Source organism: Rhinolophus ferrumequinum, chromosome 11 (assembly GCF_004115265.2).
Source record: "Rhinolophus ferrumequinum isolate MPI-CBG mRhiFer1 chromosome 11, mRhiFer1_v1.p, whole genome shotgun sequence".
Lineage (NCBI taxonomy): Eukaryota > Metazoa > Chordata > Mammalia > Chiroptera > Rhinolophidae > Rhinolophus > Rhinolophus ferrumequinum.
In genome coordinates this window covers 9,211,253-9,233,663 of record NC_046294.1, presented here as the reverse complement: position 1 = coordinate 9,233,663, position 22,411 = coordinate 9,211,253, and the positions used below count along the sequence as shown (strand labels likewise).

The 22,411-nt window shown below is 60.1% G+C and overlaps 1 protein-coding gene across 4 annotated transcripts in view; it reads left to right on the top strand.

Annotated features, from left to right (window-relative positions):
• MYRF (myelin regulatory factor) overlaps window positions 1–22,411 on the top strand; it is a 33,892-nt gene that overhangs the window by 9,000 nt on the left and 2,481 nt on the right. Inside the window, exons 2-26 of one of the 4 annotated variants that reach the window (XM_033120949.1) lie at window positions 3,639–3,726; window positions 3,934–4,197; window positions 6,482–6,543; window positions 7,509–7,779; window positions 8,751–9,001; window positions 9,094–9,217; window positions 10,923–11,118; window positions 12,504–12,580; window positions 12,765–12,875; window positions 13,307–13,397; window positions 13,758–13,958; window positions 14,234–14,345; window positions 14,927–15,036; window positions 15,727–15,887; window positions 15,959–16,031; window positions 16,309–16,397; window positions 16,657–16,725; window positions 17,159–17,239; window positions 17,418–17,503; window positions 17,614–17,799; window positions 18,080–18,331; window positions 19,942–20,029; window positions 20,263–20,337; window positions 20,692–20,797; window positions 22,283–22,357. In XM_033120949.1, the coding sequence (XP_032976840.1) occupies window positions 3,639–3,726; window positions 3,934–4,197; window positions 6,482–6,543; window positions 7,509–7,779; window positions 8,751–9,001; window positions 9,094–9,217; window positions 10,923–11,118; window positions 12,504–12,580; window positions 12,765–12,875; window positions 13,307–13,397; window positions 13,758–13,958; window positions 14,234–14,345; window positions 14,927–15,036; window positions 15,727–15,887; window positions 15,959–16,031; window positions 16,309–16,397; window positions 16,657–16,725; window positions 17,159–17,239; window positions 17,418–17,503; window positions 17,614–17,799; window positions 18,080–18,331; window positions 19,942–20,029; window positions 20,263–20,337; window positions 20,692–20,797; window positions 22,283–22,357 (3,299 nt within the window). Of the gene's footprint in view, window positions 1–3,638; window positions 3,727–3,933; window positions 4,198–6,481; window positions 6,544–7,508; window positions 7,780–8,750; window positions 9,002–9,093; window positions 9,218–10,922; window positions 11,119–12,503; window positions 12,581–12,764; window positions 12,876–13,306; window positions 13,398–13,757; window positions 13,959–14,233; window positions 14,346–14,926; window positions 15,037–15,726; window positions 15,888–15,958; window positions 16,032–16,308; window positions 16,398–16,656; window positions 16,726–17,158; window positions 17,240–17,414; window positions 17,504–17,613; window positions 17,800–18,079; window positions 18,332–19,926; window positions 20,030–20,262; window positions 20,338–20,691; window positions 20,798–22,282; window positions 22,358–22,411 lie in introns of all 4 variants that reach the window. The other 3 variants (XM_033120947.1, XM_033120948.1, XM_033120950.1) reach the window with 3 other exon arrangements.

Genomic DNA, 22,411 nt, shown 5'->3' with positions numbered 1-22,411 from the left:
CTTCGCTCATTCATTCCATGAACATTTATTACATGGCTACTGTCGGCTTAGATGCTTATATCCCAGAGAGACAGAGCGCACCCCGGCCAGGGCGGGGCTCACAGCCCCGCTCCCACGTCTGTAAGCCACGGCAAGGCATTTAGCCTTTCAGAGCCTCAGTTTCCTCATCGGTAAAATGGAGAACAAGAAAACCACCTACGCCATAGGGTTGTTACAGAAATTAAATATGAGCCATACAAAGTATGTAGCGTGGGGCTGGGCACAGAGTGACCATTTGGTGAGTGTTTGCTGTGGGCAGTGGGCAGGCAGTGGACAGACTCTCCACCCACCTATGAGGACTGTGCCAGGCAGGAAAACAAAGTGCCTGATGAGAAAGTAGAAAGGAGGCCGCCACTCAAGAGGACGGGAGAGTCAGAGATGGCCTCTTGGAGAAATTGACGTTTAAGCCAAAACCTAAAGAGCAAGTAGGAATGGGCTCTCTCGTCAGAGGGAGGAACATGTGCAAAGGGCCTGATGGAGGTGTGGGGGGGAGGGGTAGGGGGGGACGTAATGAGGCGGGGCTGGGCCACGGAGAGTTGCAGATAGGAGAACTGGGGCAGGAGAGGAGGCTGTGGGGGCAAGCAGGGGGTGACGGTGCCAGGCCTCGGACTGAGGAGGGCTCTGGTCTCCCCGGGCAATGGGAAGTTGTTGAGGAGTTTAAGGCAGGGGAGGGCAGGGATCTGGTTTGTGACCTGGAGGTGCTGCATTCTGGTGGGGGGTCTTAGGGAGCCTCTCCGTCTCCCCGGGAGGTCTGGAGGCTCAGCCAGAGACACACGGAGTTTCCTGCAGGCAGGTATCTGTCTTTGGCTCAGTGATGTTGCGGGCTCTTTGGGGAGCAGTGGGGCAGGGGTTAGCCCCAAGAATGTGCCCAGAGGCACTGCCTTCCTCCTGGGTTCTTGGGGGCTCTGCCCCAGCCTCAGGAATCCCTGGGCTCCCGCAAGCCCCCACCCCCACCCTATCCTCTTGGAATGTTTGGGAAATCTCCAGTGTGGTGCATGGGGCAGGCTGGGGGCATCTGCCTGGTAGCTGGACCCTTTAGGCCAGGCTGTGCGGGGAGAAAATCAGACCGGCCTCGAGGGCTCCCAGAGGAGAAGACGTGGGGTCAGTGTTCCTCAGGAGGCCCACCAACCCCCAAAGCTTAAAGTCTCTCCCACCCAGTGGCCCACCCCCACCCTGCCCCAGTGGCTCCCTCCTCCCTCCTTCATCCTCCCGTCCACCCGGCCCCTGGCACGGGAGGGTCTCTCCTCCCCCAACCACATCTGGTTCTTGTTAGGGTCTCCCAGGATGCCTCTGCCTGAGGCCCCCCCTATCCCAGGGGAGGTGGGCAGGAGGATTAGGAACACTCCTGGCCAGGGGAGGAGGGGGAGGGAGGGGGGCCTAGCCTGTTATAAATAGCAACACCATGACTGCATCACCCCATCATTCATTGTAGATTCCAAGTTCAGTCTGGAAAACCTGCGGCATCAGCGGCCAGGGTGGGGGTGACGCTCCAGTACCCCTTCCCTCCCCATCTCTTGTGTTTGATCCTCCCTCTGGAACCTCCCAGCCCAATGGGTAGGGCAGCCCAGGAGGGCGGGGAAGTCTCAGTGACCACCAACCACACCTTTCCCATTGTCGTCAGGCCCCTGCGCCTGGGTTTGACTTCTCCTTGCTGTGTTTCCTTAGGCAAGAGACTTGACCTCTCTTAACAAAGGGAATGATGCTAATAACACCAAGTCTGCAGGGGTGATTGGGAGGTAAATCCGCAAAGCACTTAGAATAGTGAGGGCCTGGCAGGCATTCAGTCAGCATGAGCCGCTGTCACCGTCATCTCACCATCTCACCATCTCACCATCTCACCATGTCACCGTTACAGGTTGGCAGGATTAAGCGTCACACTGCACAGGAAGAGCTGCGGGACGTCTTGCATATAATAAACTCCTATGATTATTCATGTACTTGGCTCCAAAAGTGCCAGGCACACAGTAGGCGCTCAATAAATGGGACCTTTGGTTAACAGGGAAGGATGTGGCGGGGACCAGAGCACAGGCGGGAGTTCTAGAACGTCCGCATGCAGACTGGTCATTCCTGGCTTGAGAAGCTCTTCTTGCCCTGACTATATGGGACCCTAAATGGCCATTGGCGGTGGTTGGTGGGTGTCCCTTGTTCCCGTCTGGGTGAGCCAGAGGTGGGGACAGCAGGAGGGCCTGTCCCAGGCAGCGCGTGATTCCTAGGAAAGCTTAGCCACTCATTAATCACCTAAGCAGGGCTCAGCATTCTTGAAATTCTGGCCACGGGCCAGGAAGGGGCCTGGGCGGGGGGCTCCTGGGGACCCCAGGGCTCTGGGGACTGGGAGGTGAGGACGCCGCTCTGTTTGCTGAGCACGCACTCTGTGCCCAGCACCTTACATACCTTAACTTGTTTCATGCTCAAAACGACCCTGTAAAGCGTTACCTGTTCATGTCCCCATTTTACTTATGAGGAGATTGAGGTTCAGAGCGGTATGTGACCTGCCCAGCGTCACACAGCAGGGAGTAGGTGAGCCAGGACTTGTTCCTGGACCTGTCTGAGCTCTGTTCGCAGGGCTCGCCAGGGGAGGGAGGGGGCATGAAGTGAAGACTCCAGACTCAGGCTCCAGGGGCCTGGGGGAGGCTGTCTTCTGCCTCAGTGGACTGGCCAGCCCAGGTCAACAGTGGGTGGGGCCGCCCTTCATTATCGGGGTTGACGCATCTCCCACGTCAGCCCCCTTATCACCCCGCCCTCCCGCTCCCCCTGCAAGGTGACCCTGGGAGGGGAAGGGCCAACACCTCCCCCTGTCCTCCCACTGATGCCCAAATCACTGGGCCGCCTGGTCTGTGAGTACCTCCCCTCCGTGGGGCTGGGGCCTGTGAGGACGGCCCAGGAGAGGGCGGGTGGAGGAGCAGAGACCACGCCGCCATCATTTCCCCTCCGTAAAGCTAGGGCAAGCCCTTACCTCTCTGGGCCTCTCGCCTCTGCAAAACCAGGGCTACGCTCCCCAACCCCATTAAGGGGTGATGGGCATAGGCAGTCAGGGTAGTCTGGGCTGGGCATTCCTGATTCTGATCCCCACTCCCTCTCCATCTCCAGCTGGGCCTGGGGTGCAGGAGGCTCCCCGAGGATGTATGGTCCACCCTAGCCAGGCCACATGGCTTCTGGGTACCCACCAGCTGGGCTGTCTGGAACTGACTACTGGAGGGCTGGGCACTTGACAGTGAGGCACCTTGTTTGCTCCTCACAGTAGCCCATAAGTCAGTGGGACAGTTACCCCCATTTTATGAAGAGAGGAAGGGACTTGTTCATGTCCGGAGTGCAGGAAGTGGCTTGTCTGTCCCAGCTCTGCACTCTGGGCCCCTCCCCTCCTTGGAGACTCCAGGTGGTCTTGTGAGCTGGGGGCGGTCAATGCCTCCTGGAGGGGTGTCAGGTGGTGGAAGATGAAGGAGTCCCCCACCCCCACAGGGATGGATACACAGATGAGGAGGGGCGGGGGTGTATATTTTGGAGGGTCCAGCCTGGGGAGAGTTGGAGGGCTGGGCCCAGAGGCCGCCTAGAGGCCAAGGAGCTGCACCCCTCCCCAGCTGACATCTGCCCCTCCCCTGCAGGCCACGACATCAATGGAGCCCTAGAGCCCTCCAACATAGACACCAGTATCCTGGAGGAGTACATCAGCAAGGAGGACGCCACCGACCTGTGAGTGGCCCCAGGACAGCCTCGGCCCCACCCCCAACCCCTCTGGCACCCACCTTTCACGGGGAGGTGTCACAGGGCCCCGCCTGTGAAAGCAGCTCCTCCTTTGCCAGTGGCTCAGCCCTCTGCAGTCTGCACCCTGCCCTGCCAGTGGGGGTCTGGGGAGGGGCTGGGTCCTGGTTGGCGCTGAGCTTCCTCCCTTCTCCACAGCTGCTTCCCTGACATCTCTGCTCCAGCCAGTGCGGCCTCCTACCCCCATGGGCAGCCAGTGATCCCCGGCTCCAGCGGGGTCCACCACCTGAGCCCCCCTGGGGGTGGACCCTCCCCAGGGCGCCATGGCCCCCTCCCACCCCCGAGCTACAGCACCCCGCTCAACTGCAACAACAACAATGGCATGGGCACCGCTCCCAAGCCCTTCCTGGGGGGCTCTGGGCCCCCCATCAAGGCTGAGCCCAAGGCTCCCTATGCCCCAGGGTGAGTGAGGGCAGGGAGCGTGGTGGGGGAGGGGGTTAGATGCCTGTGCACAGGGGGCAGGCAGGGTGTGGGGCCAGTGACCAAGGGCCTGGGAGGAGCTGGCCAGGGCCTGGCAGTGGTGATTGGGCTGCCCTGTGGGCAGGTAAGGGGGGTAGGACTAGGGCATGCTGAGGAGGGACACCTGGCTTTGTCCTGAGGTAGTGGGCACCATGGAGGGTTCTGAGCAGCAGAGTGGTGAGGGCTGATGCAAGTGCTAGAAAAATCTCTTAGATCCGTGTGGAGAGTGGACAGGAGGGGTTGAGACTAGAGGCCGAGATTGCTGATGTTCACGGGAACACCTATACATGCGTGCACACCCATATATATGTACATGCCTGTACACGTGTGCACACACGCATGCACACAAACTCCACTCATCGTGCCAGCCCCATCCATCACTCATGCATGTAGCCTTTATTTATTGTGGCCACAGGGAATTGCTGATGGTACAGGTGTGGTACCTGAAGTTCCCCCGAACCCAAGCCCGTCTCCCGGGCACTTGCCCCCACCTCAGAGGAATCCACACCAGTGTCCTGACTCAAGGGCTCAGCTTGGGCCTGGCTATGACCAAAGGTTCCAGGTGGCCACCAGCCCTGCCCAGGCTCCAGGGAAGAGGGGCTCAAGAAAATTCTGGGTTCCCCAGCTACGGGTAGAGATCCTGTCTCTGGGTGGAAGAATAATTGAGTGCTGGGAACAAGCCACCACCCAGACAGCCTGGCTCTATCCCTGGCTCCATCATCGCCAGGCCTCTGGCTCGGTAACCACCACCTCGGTCGGCCTCAGCGTCTTCTCTGTAAAGTGAACCCCTTCCGGTGAGGGTGGAAATAAAGGGAGGAAGCACAGAGGAAGTGCTGGGGGCACGGCAGCTGTTTCCTAACTTATAGGGGTTGGGAAGTAGAGGTGAGCTGGGGTGCCAGGGAGAAGCTGCAGGCTTGAGTCTGAGAGGTCATCCGTAAGCCACAGACCCCTAAGGGAAGGTTGGAGGGAAGAGAACTAACATGTAATAAGCACTTACTGGGGGCTCGCTGCTATACCCCATACCTCTTTGTGTGAGTTCATCCACCATCCCCACTAACCTGCTTCTGGGGAACCCCAAAACTGCCTTTCCAGGAAAGCTCTGCTGCTCCTCATAGCAGGATTCTAGTGGCACACGGAGGTCATTCCTCAGGGAAAGGGCTGGTCCAGAGCCACGCGGGGCCTGTGTGGCCTGGGCCTTTCCCTGCCCCACCCCTGCCAGGCCCTGTCTAGGTGGTAAACAAGACAGACATGTCCCTCCTGCTGTCTAGTTGGGGAGGAAGTTATTAGTCAATAAATCACCATATCAAGGACTGTGAAGAGTATGAGGAAAGAACACGAGGGCCTATGGATTGGGGCATTTGATTGCAGGGACTGGAGGGTGTGAAAGACCTTGACACAATAGAGAAACCCAAGGCCACTGTCAGGGAAGTGCAGGGGGCAGGTGGGAGACGGTGGGTGTGGAGCTGGAGAGGCCGGGCCTGCCCGGCCCTCTGCAGTGAGAGTTCAGTCCCCATCACGCATCACTTTCTCTGTCATCTTCACATAGCCTGTGGGATTAGGTGGGTGGCTTATCCAGGGGAGCACAGGACTCTAGGATCAGCCCCTGGCCGTGTCCACGATGGCTCGGCTGCCTCAGGCAGCTGCCTGGGCATAGCGGTGGGCAGTCTCTCCAGATGTGGGGACCAGGGATGGCCGGCGAGCTGGATCCCTGTGTGGCCACAGCCTACCCCTCAACGGACGAGTGCAGGGTTCACGCAGGACGTGTTGACCTCTCAGGGTTGAGTTTGTTCTTTCGCTGGAGCCACTGATAAAACCTGCAAGAAAAAAATAAACCCAGGCTCAGTGGAGCTGGCTCCCTGCCTAGCCCACACCTGCCCCTGCTGGGGCAGCCCCTCGGTGACCTGCTGAAATTCCCCAGGCCCAGCCCCCTAAGACCCGACATTTCCAGGAAGTGGAGGCTTCAGTGGGTACTTGGCTCCCAAGTTCCCAGTAGTTCTGAGAGGATGCTGAGCGGGAGACCAAGGCCCCCTACCTAAAACCCAGCCCCAGGCCCTGCCAGGCACCCCAAAGTGGCTGGTACAGAGAGATGACCCTCAGGGTGGGTGTGAGGAGACCTCAGTGACAGCAGCCTCTGGGGTTTCTGGGACACTGCCCCGCAGAGGAGCTGCATGGCTTGAAGGCAGGGACTCAGCTGCCCTCCCAACACCCCCTTCCTCCTCTCCTGCAGCACACTGCCGGACTCTCCCCCAGACTCGGGCTCTGAAGCCTACTCCCCCCAGCAGGTGAATGGTGAGTCCAGCGGGCACCGCCCTCCCCCTCTGGGGTTTGGGCAAGTGGTTGGGGCGGCCTTATCGGGTAGGGAGGGAGCAAGAGAGGGAGGGGGCCAGTGGCCGCCCAACAGGCCCTGATTATCGCTGGTCAAATACTCCCTGGCGCTGGCTATTGTTTCCCCACGGGGCGGGAGGGGAGACTGGCCCTGCCTCTGAGCAAGTGTCCCTGCCTGCGATGCCACCCGCCTGCCCGCCTGCGCCATCATGGACGCTCCCTTTGGCGGTAAGTGGACGGCTGGGGGAAGCTGTGCCTGCAGCCTGAGCACAGGCCTCACCAGCTCACCAGCTGCCAGGCCCACCTCACCTTGGAGGGTGTTCGGGGGTGCTCTGTCCCCCAGGTGGCCAAGAGCAGAAGGATCTTGGGCAGGCAGCCCTCTCCCCACAGCCCAGAGAGGGGTCAAGAGTTCTGTTTATCTTACCAAAAACATCTCTGGAATGCCTCCTGGGGAACAAAGAGAGCTGGGGCCTCCCCCCCTCAGGCTGGGGGGCTGGCCCCTGAGAGCCTGGTAGAGGGGCTGCCAGAGGGAGGAGGCTGCCACAGGACGGCACTGGGGGTCTCAGAAGACTCCTTCTTGAGGCTCAGGAAGAATCAGTCCTGAGAGGAGCTTTGGGAGAAACTGTGGATGATGGACCTCCCCTAGGGAGCAGGGCCAGGCCTGGCCCAGGGGAAGGAGCTGGCTAGGATGGGGTGAAAAGCTACCCACCCCCTGGACTGGGGCTTGCGTCCCTGCCCAGTCCTTTGGTAGCCAGCCTCTAGGCTGCCTAGCCTTCCTCCCACGTGTGGTTGGTGGGCGGGCAGCCCCCAGGCCTGGCCCAGGAAGGGGTGGGAATTAGGAGACCCTGCAGAAGTAACCAGGGGAGAGCTCATGCCCAGGGCCCCGAGTGAGGTAGGTCTCTAACACCCGCTCCCCTTTTCTCCTGCAGACCCCCACCTCCTGCGTACCATAACCCCTGAAACCCTGTGCCACGTGGGAGTGCCCTCCCGCCTGGAGCACCCACCCCCACCTCCAGCCCACCTGCCAGGCCCCCCGCCACCCCCACCTCACTACCCCGTCCTGCAGCGGGACCTGTACATGAAGGCTGAGCCCCCAATGCCCCCCTATGCTGCCATGGGGCAGGGTCTGGTGCCCCCCGATCTCCACCACACCCAGCAGTCCCAGATGTTGCACCAGCTGTTGCAGCAACATGGAGCCGAGTAAGACGTGGGCAGATGCCCCCAGCGTGGGAAGATGGGGTTGGGGGGATCAGGGCCACAGCAGGCAAGACAGAGGTAGAGGTGGGGACAGGGTTGAACCCAGGAATGGCAGAAGGCTCTGACTCCAGGGGATGGGGTCAGCATATGTGTCTGCATGTGCCCAGCGAGACGGTGGGGATTTCTAGCCAGGGCCAAGTGCACACCTCCGTTGTCCACACAAAGGGGAAATGCTTGCCCAGGTCATGGACTGAGGAAGGGCAGAGTTAAGATTTGAACCCAGGCTGTGCTCCAAGCCCGACACCAGTGAGTTTTCCAGCCGTGTCATGGAGTCCTCAGGTTTCTGAGGAGGTTCCAGGTGCAGACCCAAGCTCGCTGCTCTGCCTCCAACCACAGAATTGTCTTTTTATGTTTTACACATTGAGATTTCGTGAAAGATTTAGTTTAAGAAAAGAGTCCCCTGCCAAAACTTTCTGTCAACCAGAAGGATAAGGGGTGCTGTGCAGCCCCCCCAGGATCTTCATCCCCCTTCCAAGGAACTCTCCTTCCTGCCTTTGTGGCCTGTTTCTAACCATGGAGGCTGCTGTTCAGAGAACCGTCACTCTTAACGGGTGACACTGAGAATGACATCACAGGGAAGGGACCAACTCATTCATTCCACGAATGATTCTGAGGACTGTGTGCCAGGACCCTTGGGTGTGATGGGGAAACACAGACAAACAAGTCAGGTGTGGCTCCTGCCTTCCTGGAGCTTACAGTTGGAGGGGTAGGGAGGAGTGACAGAAATAGAGAATGACAACACAGAGGGAGGCGGCAGCATTAGGAGGCGAAGCCTGTGAGTTTCCTGCAGGTGGTGTCCGCCGGGCTGGGTACATCCTGGAGAAACAGGGTAGAGAGGGGAGCGGTGGCATTGCCCAAGGGGAGCAGGCTCAGGGAGAGCCAGCCCCCCATGGCCCTCACCTCTGTCCTCCCAGGCTCCCCACACATCCCTCCAAGAAGAGGAAGCACTCTGAATCGCCTCCCAACACCCTCAATGCCCAGATGCTGAATGGAATGATCAAACAAGAGCCTGGGACGGTGACAGCCCTGCCTCCGCACCCCACTAGGCCTCCATCCCCATCCTGGCCGCCCCAGGGCCCACTCTCACCAGGCCCTGGCTCCTTGCCCCTCAGCATTGCCCGGGTGCAGACGCCACCTTGGCACCCAGCAGGTGCACCCTCACCAGGTACATGGCTGGCCTGCTTTACCCCACATGGGATTAGCCCTTCAAGTTGGGGAGTGGGGCCCAGGGCTCACATAGGCCTTCCCTCCCTCCAGGTCTCCTGCAGGACAATGACAGCCTCAGTGGCTCCTACCTGGACCCCAACTACCAGTCCATCAAGTGGCAACCACATCAGCAGAACAAGTGGGCGACTCTGTATGATGCAAACTACAAGGAGCTGTAAGTGATCTCTGCCACTGCCCACCTCCCTGCTCACCCTATCCAGGGCCCCCCAGCCCTGGCATCGTGGTCCTGGGAGAGCCTGGGAGCACACTGGGTACAGGATGGCCCCTTTTACATAGAAGCAGACAGGCCGGCTGGCCTGGGACTCAGGAACCCTGAGCGCCAGTCCTAGCTCTGCCCTGCTCAGGGTTCCTGACTCCTGGACCAGCCCAAGGCCTTCTTGGAGAAGGGGGTATCTGCCAGGGAGGGAGGGGCTGGTGGGGGCCGAGTCAGGGAGAAGTGTGTGGACGGGTGTTTTCTGGCTCCTCCTTCTGCATTCCAGGAAGGTAGCAGGAAGCTGAGCGTCAGCAGGGCCCTTCCAGCAGCCCGCTCCCTGGAAGGGAGGCCAAGTGGGGGGGAGGACTGGGTCAGAGGCTGCCTGGCATTCCTAGCCCTTCCTCAACACCCCCCTGGATTCAGCTTCCTGGCCTGGCCAGGTGCACTATGGGACCACTCCCCTCGGTGCTGCAGAAGGCCAGTGAGGGGTAGGGGCGTGGCTTCCTTCAACTCACCCGGACATCGCCAGGCCTGGGCTGCGAGGCTGGCCTTGGACGCTCTCACAGCTGAGACCAGCCTCCTGGAGCTGGACACCTGACGTTCTATGGGATTCTTAGCCCAAAGCCCTCAGAGCTGGGGGCTTCAGCTACTGTCGGGGTTGAAGGGTCCCTTGAGGCCCAGCAATGGTCAGGAGAGGCCTTGGGGGGGTCCAGCCGCTATGGCCTGGTAAGGACTCCCAGTCTTACGCCTACATTTATTTGCCAGCCCTGCCACTCCAGGTCCCAAGGCCAGGAAGCTGGCAGCTGAGGCCCCCAGTGTGGCCCAGGCACTTCCTGGGTGTTCCTCCAGGGCAGGCACGTGGGTGGAGCCTCAGTAGAGAGACGTGGTTAGTCCCAGGCTTTCCTGTAGATGTTAGCCAGGCCCAAAGTCCTCTTCCCTCAGTTTGGAAACATTCTTTCTGCGCAGCTTCCTCCAGGCAGGCAACGGGCATCAGGTGGACTGCTTGTGCCTGGGGACCTGGGTGAGAGCGGGCCAAGTTGTAGGCCAGTAATTGCTCCCTTTTCTGACACCTGGAGATCCCTCAAAGGGTCCAGGCTTGGAACACTTTCCCAAACTGAGGCTGAGTTTAGCTTCCCAGAGTGCCCCTGTCCCCACCCGGGCACATGGAGGAGTCAGAATGAGAATGTTTGGGGGCTTGAGTGAGCCGGTGGGCAGGGGCTGGGCCAGCTCAGAGCCGGCGCCTGGTTCCACCGTATCCATGGCAACCAGCTGTCAGGCACAGTGAGGCTCCACAGACCATCCCCTCTAACCCCATCTCCCATGAGGGAGGGGGCTTCAGGCAGCATTCTGGGAAGGAGCCAAGAATGCCAAGGGGCTGTCAAGCCCCCTCCTCAGGGATTCCCTCCCATCTGCTGGGCTTCAAGTGTCTTGCTCTGCCTCCGCTTCTCCAGGGCAGGATGGTCCCAGGCATGTAGAGGAAAGAATAGTGGCTGAGATGGCGGACCTCGGCCCAAATCCTCCAGGGACTCAGTTTCCATTTCTGAGAAGTGGGGGCAGCCCTGTGATGGGGGCGTTCAGGGTAGGAAATGGGCACACAGACGTGGTGGGGACTGACGTTCCAGGCTTGGCTTTGAGGACTCCGGTGAGTGCCTTCCCCTGCCCCCAGGCCCATGCTCACCTACCGTGTGGACGCCGACAAGGGTTTCAACTTTTCGGTGGGCGACGATGCCTTCGTGTGCCAGAAGAAGAACCACTTCCAGGTGACAGTGTACATTGGCATGCTGGGCGAGCCCAAGTACGTCAAGACTCCCGAAGGCCTCAAGCCCCTTGACTGCTTCTACCTGAAGCTGCATGGAGTGAAGGCAGGTTTGGGGACTTGGCAAGGAGGGGCGGCTGGAGGGCCAGGAAGGCTTAGGGGAGACCCCCAAACGACGGGAGTGTATCTTGAGGAAACTCCTCGTGGCCACGTCCACCCCCTGCCCCACTATTCCTGCCTTCTCTCCCCGTGCTGCCCCTTAACCACCCCGCTCCTCAGCCCTCTTCTCGCTTATGCTCCTTCTTCCTGTCTCCACCCTGTGACCCTAAGTCTGTGTACCCAGCTAAGACCCCTCTCCTGACAGCTCTGTCAGCCACCTCAGCTCCACATCCCAAAGTGAACTCCCTGCACACTTGCCTCTCCCCCTGGGCTCCCCTCTCAGGAATAAGGCTACAGGGCCCTGGTCACCCAAGCCATAAACCAGGGTCCCACTTGCACCAGGCCCCCCCCACTTGCACCCTCATGCACCAGGCCCTGCTGCCCCTCCTCTCCTCCCCTCTGCCTCTCACCTGACGAGGTCATTGCCCTCTCCTCGTCTCAATGTCCACAGCAGCTTCCACTCTGACTCCTGACTCAAGTTCCATACGAGACACGCGTGGGCACGACACGCCCCATTCTCCCAAGGCCCCCAGTGCCCTCCTGGCAATGCCCTGACTTCTCAGATTAGCCCACAAAGGCCTTCGGGGCCCAGGCTTTCTCTCCAGCCCTGCCATCTGCTGTGCCCAGGACCGCTGTGCCCACTCACAGTTCTGTCTGCCTCGTGGCTTCCTTTCTCTGGGACGCCCTCCGACCGTCCATTCCATTCCTCCTCTCCTGGCTCACAGCTCCTTGACTTTCACTGTCCACTCCGCTGCGGTCCTCTCGGATACCTGCTCTGAAGCCCATCTTGACTTAGAGGCCCCTCCCCTATAACCCCCTCCCCCACACAACCTTAGTGGATGTTGATTTTGAGCCCATGAGCTCCCTGAGGGCATGGCTGGGTGTGTCTCCTTCAGTGTCTTGAGCTGGGCTCCGTTGGCATGGTTCAGCCAGTGCCCATGGAGGGGTTGAGGGCACATCGGTATGGGAAGCGGGCTGGGAGTGAGTGCATTTGGGTGTGAGTGTGTGTGTGTAGAGGCCAGTTTGGGGGGAGGTGCCCAGAGGCGGGGGAATGTGGGTATGGACTGGGGGCTGTGAGGGTGACTGGAGCGTGTGTGCTCATGCCTGCATGCATGCAGACGTGTGGGTGTGGGTGTGGGTTTGGGGGGCAGTGGCTTTGTAGGAGAAGGTACCTGAGTTTATGGGGGAACCCGTGAGGCTGAGGGGAGGGCAGTGTCCCCCGTTTCCTCATAAGCTCCAGCTGAGCCAGGCCTGGGCTGAGAGGCTGAAGGGGGACAGGACCAGGTGCGGAGCCAAACCCTGAGGTACCGCTGGGCTCTGCTCTTCCCCTAGCTGGAGGCCCTGAACCAGTCCATCAACATCGAGCAGTCTCAGTCAGACCGCAGCAAGCGGCCCTTCAACCCGGTCACGTGAGTGTCTGACCCCTTGGGTGGGTGGTACTTGGGAGGAGGCCTGACCCTGGAGCTGGTTTGGGAGCTGAGGGGGCCAGGCAGCCAGCCACAATGTCCACCGCCCACACCTGGGTACCCCACTTTGGCCTGGCTCTCCACCACCCCCGTTCCCGCCCCTGAGCACCTTGCCCCTCCTCTGCAGGGTCAGTCTGCCCCCTGAGCAGGTCACAAAGGTGACTGTGGGGCGCTTGCACTTCAGCGAGACCACCGCCAACAACATGCGTAAGAAGGGCAAACCCAACCCTGACCAGAGGTGAGCAGAGTAGATCCCTGACCTGGAGTCCCTTCATTTATGAGGAGGAGAGGCAGGAAGATGCCACCCCGTGTAGCACGCCAGGCAGAGTGCTACATAGTGACCCATTCTATAGATGAGGAACCCAAACCCCAGAGCCCTTAACTGATTTAGGATGAGAGCAGCTCCGCTCCTGGATTAAGGAACAGCTCTGTGGCTGCCTAACTGCGCGCACTGGGGAACTTCTGCCCCCTAGTGGAGACTCCGGTTCCTCCTCCGTAGGATGGGATGTTCATGCCCACTGCCTGGGGGTACTGGAAGCCTGGGGGAGATGACCTGGTGGGCAGTTTTGTGCAGTGTGCCTCTGACCTGGGAAAGGTGACGGGGTGGAGGGGTGGGCAGAGGCAGCTGGGGCAGGACCCTGGGTGCCTCTAAGACCTCCTGTGCCCCAGGTACTTCATGCTGGTGGTGGCCCTCCAGGCCCATGCACAGAACCAGAACTACACGCTGGCTGCCCAGATCTCAGAGCGCATCATCGTGCGGGTGAGGGCGGTCTCCCCCCAAGGGCTTGAGAACCCTCCCCAGAGCTGGGAGAAAGAGCACCCAGGAGAAATGTGCGGGTACTGGGGAGTCAGGGGCGGGAGTGCTGAGCCTGCTGGGCACTGGCTGTGTGGCGTTGGGCAAGGCTCCCACCCTCTCTGGGCCTCAGTGTCTCCACAATAAAGTGTGGAGGTGGACAGAACCTGGTAGCCTTGAGATCTCACAAGTGACTGAAAGTTGCCACGATGGGAGGGACAGTTTAAATTGGGCATAGTGGGGTGAGGAGCCCTGGCTGGAGCTGAAGGGGTGGCTGCAGGTTTCCCATCCCCCAGGACTGATCTATCCAACCTCAATTCGCACTAGGCCTCCAACCCAGGTCAGTTTGAGAGCGACAGCGACGTGCTGTGGCAGCGGGCGCAGGTGCCCGACACTGTCTTCCACCATGGCCGTGTGGGCATCAACACCGACAGGCCCGATGAGGCGCTGGTCGTGCACGGCAACGTCAAGGTCATGGGCTCGCTCATGCACCCCTCGGACCTGCGGGCCAAGGAGCACGTGCAGGAGGTGGGGTTGGGGCTGTGGGCGGGGACAACTGAACTGCGAACGGGAGGGGCTCCTGCCAGGGGTGGGCCGGGGGCGGGGTTTGTATGGGCGGGCCCAGAAGGAAGTGGGGATGCTTAAGGGGAAGGCGCAGGAGGAGGAGGCTGGCCCTGGAATCTCGGTAGCAGGGTCTCCTTTCCACACTGGAACCTCCGGGCTGTCGCCGTCCTGGGCTCTGGGGCCCGCTCCAGACGGGCCAGGAGAGGAGGGGTTCAGTCTAGGTGGTGACTTCTGCGCAGGTGGACACCACGGAGCAGCTGAAGAGGATCTCGCGCATGCGGCTGGTGCACTACAGATACAAGCCGGAGTTTGCCGCCACAGCCGGCATCGAGGCTGCAGCGCCAGAGACGGGTAGGGACCGGCCTGCACGGACTTGGGCTGGAGTTCCGGAAGCCAGTAACCTCAGCCTTCAGTAACCCCGCCCCCGTCCCCTGGTCCCCTGGTCCCCTGTCCTCTGGAACCCCTCCTCCCAGGAACCCCTCCCCTTGACTCCTGTACCTCCATCCCCTGGATCCCTGCGCAGGAGAAGTCCCGTCCCTCAGCCCCTGGAAATGGATCCTCTCCAGGTCCCGGGTACCTCGCCCCTTAACACTGCAAGTCCGGGATTCGTAGCCACGAATCCTTGCTCCTCTTCCCCTTGGACGAATCCTGCCTCAGTCCTCCTGGATCACTGCCCCTTTCCCTGGGATCCTTACTTCCAGAAATCTGCCCCTCCCCGCAGCTTAAGGAAGCGCACACCTTGACTCCTGGAACTGCAACCCGTGAACACTTGTCCACTGTCCGTGGGAGCCCCCTGCTTCATGCTTCAAGGCTCCGTGGAACTCAGCTCTCTAGCCCCCAGAACTCTGCCCTTTAGCCCCTGTCCCCCCCTTAAATTACGTACTGTGGGTAGTCATTCCCCCCACATACACACTTGGCTTGTCCCTCCCCAGGTGTCATCGCCCAGGAGGTGAAGGAGATCCTGCCTGAAGCCGTAAAGGACACTGGAGACGTGGTCTTTGCCAATGGGAAAACCATAGAAAACTTCTTGGTGGTGAACAAGGTCTGTGCTGAGGGAGAATCAGAGGGAGCTGGAGGGGCAGGCGAGCTGGAGGGCACTCACCCCTCCTTAGAGACTGGGGACCCTGAAGTGCAAAGGGCAGGGGCAGCCCGATCTTCTCTCAGGCTCCCTCCAGAGCCTCCTCCTCACCCCACAGGGAAGGGGGTGAGCATTCAAGGGGAAGGTGGGGACTTGGCCACTCTACGGTTGTGTGATCAAGGGTAAGAGGAACGTCTCCGAAGGTCATTTTTCTCCCCTGCAGAAGGAGGGTAACAGCAGTAACTGCTGAGACATTCTCATGTGGCAAATGCAAAGCTTAAACACGTGGTTTATTGTGAGGACGGTGTTTGTAACTTACCTGGTGGTGAGGCTGGGCTCCAAGAAGCATGTGATATGTTTTGGCCTCAGATGAATAGTGAAGTGCTGAAGTCTGAGACACCATGTTCACGAGAGGGGGAAGACTGGACGGTGGGAGCCCCTGGGAGACAAGGCGTGCTGACGGGCTGGGAAGGGCTGTGCAGGCAGGCAGGACGGCCTGAGCCAAGGTGCAGGCACAGGGAGCCGTGAGTGCTGAGGCTGGACTGGAGGAGAGGCTGGCCTGGGTGTGGAGGCTCAGAGGCTCCCCGCCCGGCCTGTAGCCTGGGGCTCCCAGGGGCGGGCCATGCCCTCCACATTGCCCGTCGCCCATGGCAGGAGCGCATCTTCATGGAGAATGTGGGTGCTGTAAAGGAGCTATGCAAGCTGACCGACAACCTGGAGACACGCATTGATGAGCTGGAGCGCTGGAGCCACAAACTGGCCAAACTGCGGCGACTGGACAGCCTCAAGTCCACCGGCAGCTCAGGCGCTTTCAGGTGGGGGCGCGGGGTAGGGGAGGGCAAGTCCCTTCCCAGAGGCATCTCTCACACTGTTCTTCTTGCTGTAGCCACGCAGGGAGCCAGTTCAGCCGGTCAGGCAGTGTCCCCCACAAGAAAAGGCCCCCCAAGGTGGCCAGCAAGGTGAGGGTGGGCAGGGGTGGGAGGCAGGTTGACTGGGGCCTCCATATCTCCTCCCTTTACAGCTTGCCTCTCTCCAGGCTCACTTCAAGCTCTTCCCTTCCAGTCCAGACTCTCTAGCCCTCCCAGCCTCGTTCCTCCTTCTTCTCCTCCTGCCCCCCCACGGGAATGAGCATTCCTTGACATTCCCACCTCCATCAGAGCCCACAGTGGGTGAGACCATGGGCTCCCTAAGTCTGGTCCTTTTCTGCTTCTCCCTCTTTTATCTCGTGGTCCTCAGCCATCGTCTGTGGTCCCAGACCAGGCCTGCATCAGCCAGCGCTTCCTGCAGGGAACCATCATTGCCCTGGTGGTGGTCATGGCCTTCAGGTGAATTGCCCCGCAGACTCTGGGGTGGCTGGCTGGGGAAGTTGAGCTGCCCACAGACCCAGGCCTGGGAAAAGAGGAAGACGTGGCCCGGGAGAGCCCCTGGGGTCTTGGGGAAGGTGGGCTGCCTCAATATGTCTCGTCCCACTGGGGGCTGAGAGACCCTTTACAGGCTTCACCTGGGAGCCCAGGCCCTGGCCTAGAGAGAGGGTGCTGGACAGTGGCTCCAGTTCTAACCGTGGCCGTTTTCTGCGATTCCCAGCGTGGTGTCCATGTCCACACTGTACGTGCTGAGCCTGCGCACTGAGGAAGACCTGGTAGAAACAGATGGGTACGTCTCTGGAGGCCTGGCCCCCGGCTGAGCCGCCAGGCCAGGTGGGGCTTTGGTGGGCAGCCCAGGGTCAGAGGAACTACAGAGGCTGTCCCCTCTAAAGGGGATTCCACCTCGGGATGTCAGACTGCTGGGGACTTGTGGGGGTGGGTGGGAGAGTCTCCCTGGAAGGGCGCAACTGCTTTCCAGTCCCTGCAGAAGCCGATGTTTCTCTCTGACCTACTCAGTGTTCCTCCAGGTAGTGGGCCTCTGAGCGTCAGGGGCATGTGAGGGGTCCAGGCTGGGCTGGGGGTTGGGGGAAAGAAGGGCTAGGATGGGACCTTGGGCTCTGTCTGCCCAGTGTCAGCCTCAGCATCTGGGGCCATGTCTGACTGTGTCTTCTCTCTCCTTCCCTGCACCTCTTTTCCCCCTTTACCTCTCTGCTGCCCCTTAGCTCTTTTGCCGTGTCCACTTCCTGTCTGCTGGCCCTGCTCCGGCCCCAGACCCCTGGGGGGAGTGAGGCCGTGTGCCCATGGTACGTGTCTAGACTAAGCCCCATTCCTCCTACCTCTGGCTCCTGCCACCCTTCTTCCTGCCTCCTTTCCACCTTCTCTGTCCACCTCCTCCGGCCCCTCTTGCTTCTCTGGGACTCTCAGGTCTCCCTCCTCAGACTCTCCCAGCCCCTCTGAGCTCAGCCCCCCATTCCCCAGCAGGTCCAGCCAGAGCTTTGGGACCACTCAGCTCCGACAGTCCCCTGTGACTACTGGGCTGCCAGGCACACAGCCCTCTTTGCTGCTGGGTGCGTGCCTGGGGTGTGTCTGGAGGGAAGGGGTGGGGGCGAGGTGGCTGTGTTCTGGCATGGGGACTCGGCTGCCTGCCTCTGGCTCATACAGCCTCTGGCTTCTTCAGTTACCACCGGCCTCATCAGCTTGGCCCCAGGCCCAGCCATCCGTGCCTTAGACCTCTGTTCCGGCCACCCCTGCCCGGTCGTCTGCTGCTCCTCACCCACTCCAAGCACTGCCACTGACCCTAGTCTTGGCCCCAGTTTTAACCCCAGTCATGGTCTCAGCCCCAGTCCCTCCACCAACCGCTCAGGTATGGCTATTTTGGAGCCAGGGTTTGGGTTGACGGGGGTTTTACCTGAGTCCAGAGAAAGGCTCCAAAGACTCATTGGTGGAGGTGGGGGGTGGGGGGAGGAGGGCAGGGGGTGGGGTCTCCTGGAACCTAGAATGAGGCTCTGGAAAAGATTGGGGGGGGTCCCCCTAAGGGTAACAAGAGACAGAGGGGGTCACCCCGAGTCCAGTGGGGCCCTAGAGATAGCTGGGCAGGAGGCAGCCAGTTTCCTCTTCTCACCCGTCCCTGGTTCTATCCACAGGCCCCAGCCAGATGGCCCTATTGCCAGTCACCAACGTCAGAGCCAAGTCCTGGGGCCTGTCAGCCAACGGCATTGGCCACTTCAAGCATCCAAAGAGCTTGGAGCCTGTGGCTAGCCCTGTCGTCCCTTTCCCTGGGGGACACGGCAAAACCAAGAACAGCCCCAGCCTTGGTCTCCATAGCCGAGCCCGCCGAGGGGCCCCCCACCCTGGCCTGGGCCCTGCCCAGCCCACTGAGGCCCAGGACCAGCCAGGTACTTGTCCTACCCCCTACACCTCTCAGCCCAGCCAGGCTCGGCTCACTGGCCAGGGCCCATTTCAGCCCAGGCTCCAGAGTGCCTGGGTGCACAACTGTCAACCAGCAACACTAGCTGAGCGTTCGTAAGTACCAGGAATCAGGCCAGGAGCCTTCCACAGATCACCTAGTCCAATCCTCAGAGCACACCTGCATGAAAGGAATTTTCCCCATTGTGCAGACTGTAGACAAGTGAAGTGGCTTTCCCAAGGTCATACAACCCATCAGCAGCAGAGCTGGAATTTGATCCCAAGTCTGCTTGGCTCCGTCTGTGTCACCATGCCAGAGTGAGGAGGGTTCTATATAGGGTCAGTCCCCTCAATTTTTCCAAACCTCAGACCCTTGGTCTAACAAAGCTAGGGAACTCTTGATTGCAGACGTTTTCCAACTGGGTTCCTCGAGGTGCCCCAGGGTTTGAAAGGGAGGCCAGAGCCTTCTTGGTTTCAACCAGACAGCTCTGCTCTAGGTGTTGGAGATCCTCATCAACTTTCATTTGATGGGTTTTGTGGCTTGAAACAAAAGCTTAGAAACTGTGGCTTGCAGAGATTGAAGTTCAAAGTGACGGGGAAACCCCACGGGCTAGATGCTCACGAGGCAGCCATTTCCTGGGCCCTGCTGTGTGCCTGGCTCAGTATAGGGCTCTGGGGGTGGTGAAGACATACATGCCCTGCTCCCAAAGAGCTCCCAGTCACCAAAACACAGCAGTGTGACGAGGCTCTAAGGGGATGCACAGGTGGCCTGGCAACTGAGGAGGGTAGTCAGCCCAGGCTGACGTGGGGAGGCTATGGGAAGGATCAGGAAGGTGACGTTGGAGCTGAGTCTCTCTGAAGGACAGTGGGAGTTTGCCCAGAAGAGAAGTGGAAGGGCGCGCTCCCTAATGTCTGTATCTGATACTTGTCCATGGCCCTATGGGGGCATTCTGGGTCCTGTTGGGGTCCTTGGGTGAAAATATACCAGGTCCAGCAAATGTTCCGTGGCTAATGGCCCTGGCTTCTCCTCCCTGGTGGATGGTCAGGCAGCAGCAAGCCTGCAGGTGAACTGAGAGGAATAAGAAAGCCTTGTCTCCCCACCCCCATGTCCCACTTCCGTCCCATCCCCACCCTCCGAGAGGGCCACACGCAGAAGTGTGCTGGTAGATGTTTAACAGTTGGCTGCCTGTGGGGTGCGGTGGGGCGTGTGCAGGACGGCCCAGATGTGCATCTGTGAATACTCCCACCGATTTCCAGCTACCTGCTTGACTTCCCCGGATCCAGAGTGGGGAAAAGGTGTGCCATCAGGAGCAGAGGCCTGAAGAACGGGCCTCTGGACACCCCTGGCAAGGGACATGGAAGACCGTCTCTGCTCCTGGGTGTTCTAGTTGTGTTAAGGAGACAGACCGCAGGCTCATGGGAATTGGCTAGTCGTAGGGCTGCTGGGGAAGAGGGTGGCGTGCCCCTGGTCATTGTAGGGTCTAGAAAGAATGGCCTGCAGCCGACTCATACTCGGGTGTGAGTGACTGGTCCAGGGCTGGCTCGGCTTCTGGTGTGGCTGTCATCCTCCTTCCTTCCCCAACAGCCTCTCTCCTCGCAGACCTGGCGCCCTCCCTGACCTCCATCCAGGTGCTGGAGAATTCGATGCCCATCACCTCCCAGTACTGCGCTCCAGGGCATGCCTGCAGGTGGGCTTGGCTCCCTCCCTTCACCCCAAGGACAGGTTCCCTCAGGTGACGTGAGCCCAGCAGTACATATGTCCAGATCTTGCCCCCATCATGGAGGAACTAATCCCACAAGGTGGGGCAGTTCCTTTCCAGGCCCCTGACAGGCTCTAGTGTGGATGGGGGTGCTCAGGAGTCAATTGGGGTGGGGCCTATGGGGGTGGCCTTGGGCTGAGGAACCCGCTTTGCCCTTTCAGGCCTGGGAACTTCACCTACCACATCCCCATCAGCAACAGCACCCCGCTGCACCTCAGCCTGACCCTGCAGATGAAGTGAGTGTGGTCTGGGGAGTGGAGAGATGCCGTGATCCCAGGCGACTTGGGAAGGGGACTCAGGAGGGATGCGGACTTTGCTCCGTGCTTCCCTGGCTGTGTGACCCTGGCAGTCCCTGGGCTTCGGTTCCTCATCTGTAAAATAGGCCGAGGCCTCACAGCGGCCATGAGGATCGTGTGGGATGCTGGATGGGAACGGGTTTGTAGCCGTCTAGGACCTTGGCTATTAGGCATCGTTTTCAGGCTGAAGGAAGATTGCGTGGCTTGTCAGCAGGGCAGGGGAAGTGGAATGGAGGGATGGCTGGGGTGAAGGGACTTGGAACCCCATTTCCCTGCTAACTGGGCCTTTCCCAGCTCCTCGTCCCCAGTGTCTGTGGTGCTGTGCAGCCTGATGTCCAAGGAGGAGCCGTGTGAGGAGGGGGACTTTCCACAGAGCCTCCACACCCACCAGGCTACCCAGGTAGGCGGCAATTGGGAAGCTGTGGGCCAGCCAGGCGCCAGAGCACAACTGGGTCCCCAAACAGGTGAGGAGAGGGAGTCGGGGCCAGAGTGAAGGCATCTCCACAAGGGACACCTTTGGGGCTTGGGCCTGTGCCCCAGAGAGGGGGCCTGTATGCATCACTCCCTGCTGAGCATTTCCTGGTCCTGTCCCTGCTCTGTCCCATCCCTGTCCCTGTCCTGACAGAGCCCCAGGGAAGAAAACAGACGAGGACTAACCTGGGACTAGTCAATGGTGGGGGGCAAGGAGGGAGCCCTGGGAGACCACGGCAGGGAGAGCTCACCTGTCTGGTCTCAGGGTCAGGGCAGCCACCCCCACAAGTCATGTTTCATTAAGATGAGACCGGAAGGACAATTTGGGGACAGTGTCCCAAGAGTAGGGGAACAGTATGTGCAGAGATCTGGAGGCCAGGGACAGTGTGGCATGTTGGCAGAGCTAGAAACATGTCGGGGCCGGGGAGCCAGTGGGTTGGGGCAGCCTGGACCGACCTCAAGCTCAGGCTGGGGAAGTGACACGGTTCCATTTGGATTTTTGGAAGATACCTCAGGCTACATGTTGAGGGGTACCTCCTGCTTTGGGGATCAAGTGGCTGGGACCCTGTTACTGGCCAGCTCCTCACTGGCTGTATGACCCAAAGTTTTGACTCGCAGCACAACTTAAGGGAATATCTGCTCACCCTTCCTGTGTTTAGTCGACAAATACTCACTGGGGCCTCCTCTGTCACAGGCCCTGTGCTGGACTCAGCTGTGGAGGGGACAGAGGTGGGGGTACACACAGGCCTTGCCTTCCAACAGCGCAGTAGCCAGGGAGAAAAGACATGCAGAAAATAAAGGATGGAGTGGGTGAGAGCCCCCAAAGGGCCCATGCCCTGTAGCCCTGAAGAGAGGGGAGAATACCCGAAAGCAGAGGGAGAGCCTGGCAAGGCGCTTATTAGACGTGGAGCTTACGTGATACGGAGGCGAAGCCAAAGCCTCAGGGGGAGATGGGCAAGCTGCCTGTAGCTGGGCCTCATGCTGCCCTGCCAGAGAGCATGCACATATGGATTTGAAGTCCGGCTCTGCCATGTCACCGTGTGGTTGTAGGCAAGTAACTCCGTTTCCTCATCTATAAGCAGCATCGCCTCATTGGGCTGCAGTGAGGATGGGGTTAGTGAAATACGTTGATGTGCCTGGAGCATAGTGGGTGAGAGGGAAGGTAGACCAGAAAGACAGGGAAGAGAGGCTGGGGCCAGGTGAGGGCAGCTGTAGACTTGCAGGTACCTGGCAAAGTCTGCCTTGAGGGCGGCTGGCATTGCTCCCCAAAGACCGCTCTGACCGCTCTTCAGAGCTCTCTGCTTTTCCGGTTCGTAACACTGGCCGCACAGCCCGGAGCTGTGATGGCCATGTGAGAGGGATGCTCGCTGGGATAGGGGCGGGGGGCTGTCCTGACCCTCTCTCCTCTCTCCAGGGCACTTCCCACCAGTGGCCAGTAACCATCCTGTCCTTCCGCGAATTCACCTACCACTTCCGGGTGGCACTGCTGGTGAGCACGGGCACCCCATCTGCCCCCGGAGGTCCAGGCACCTGTATCTGTGTG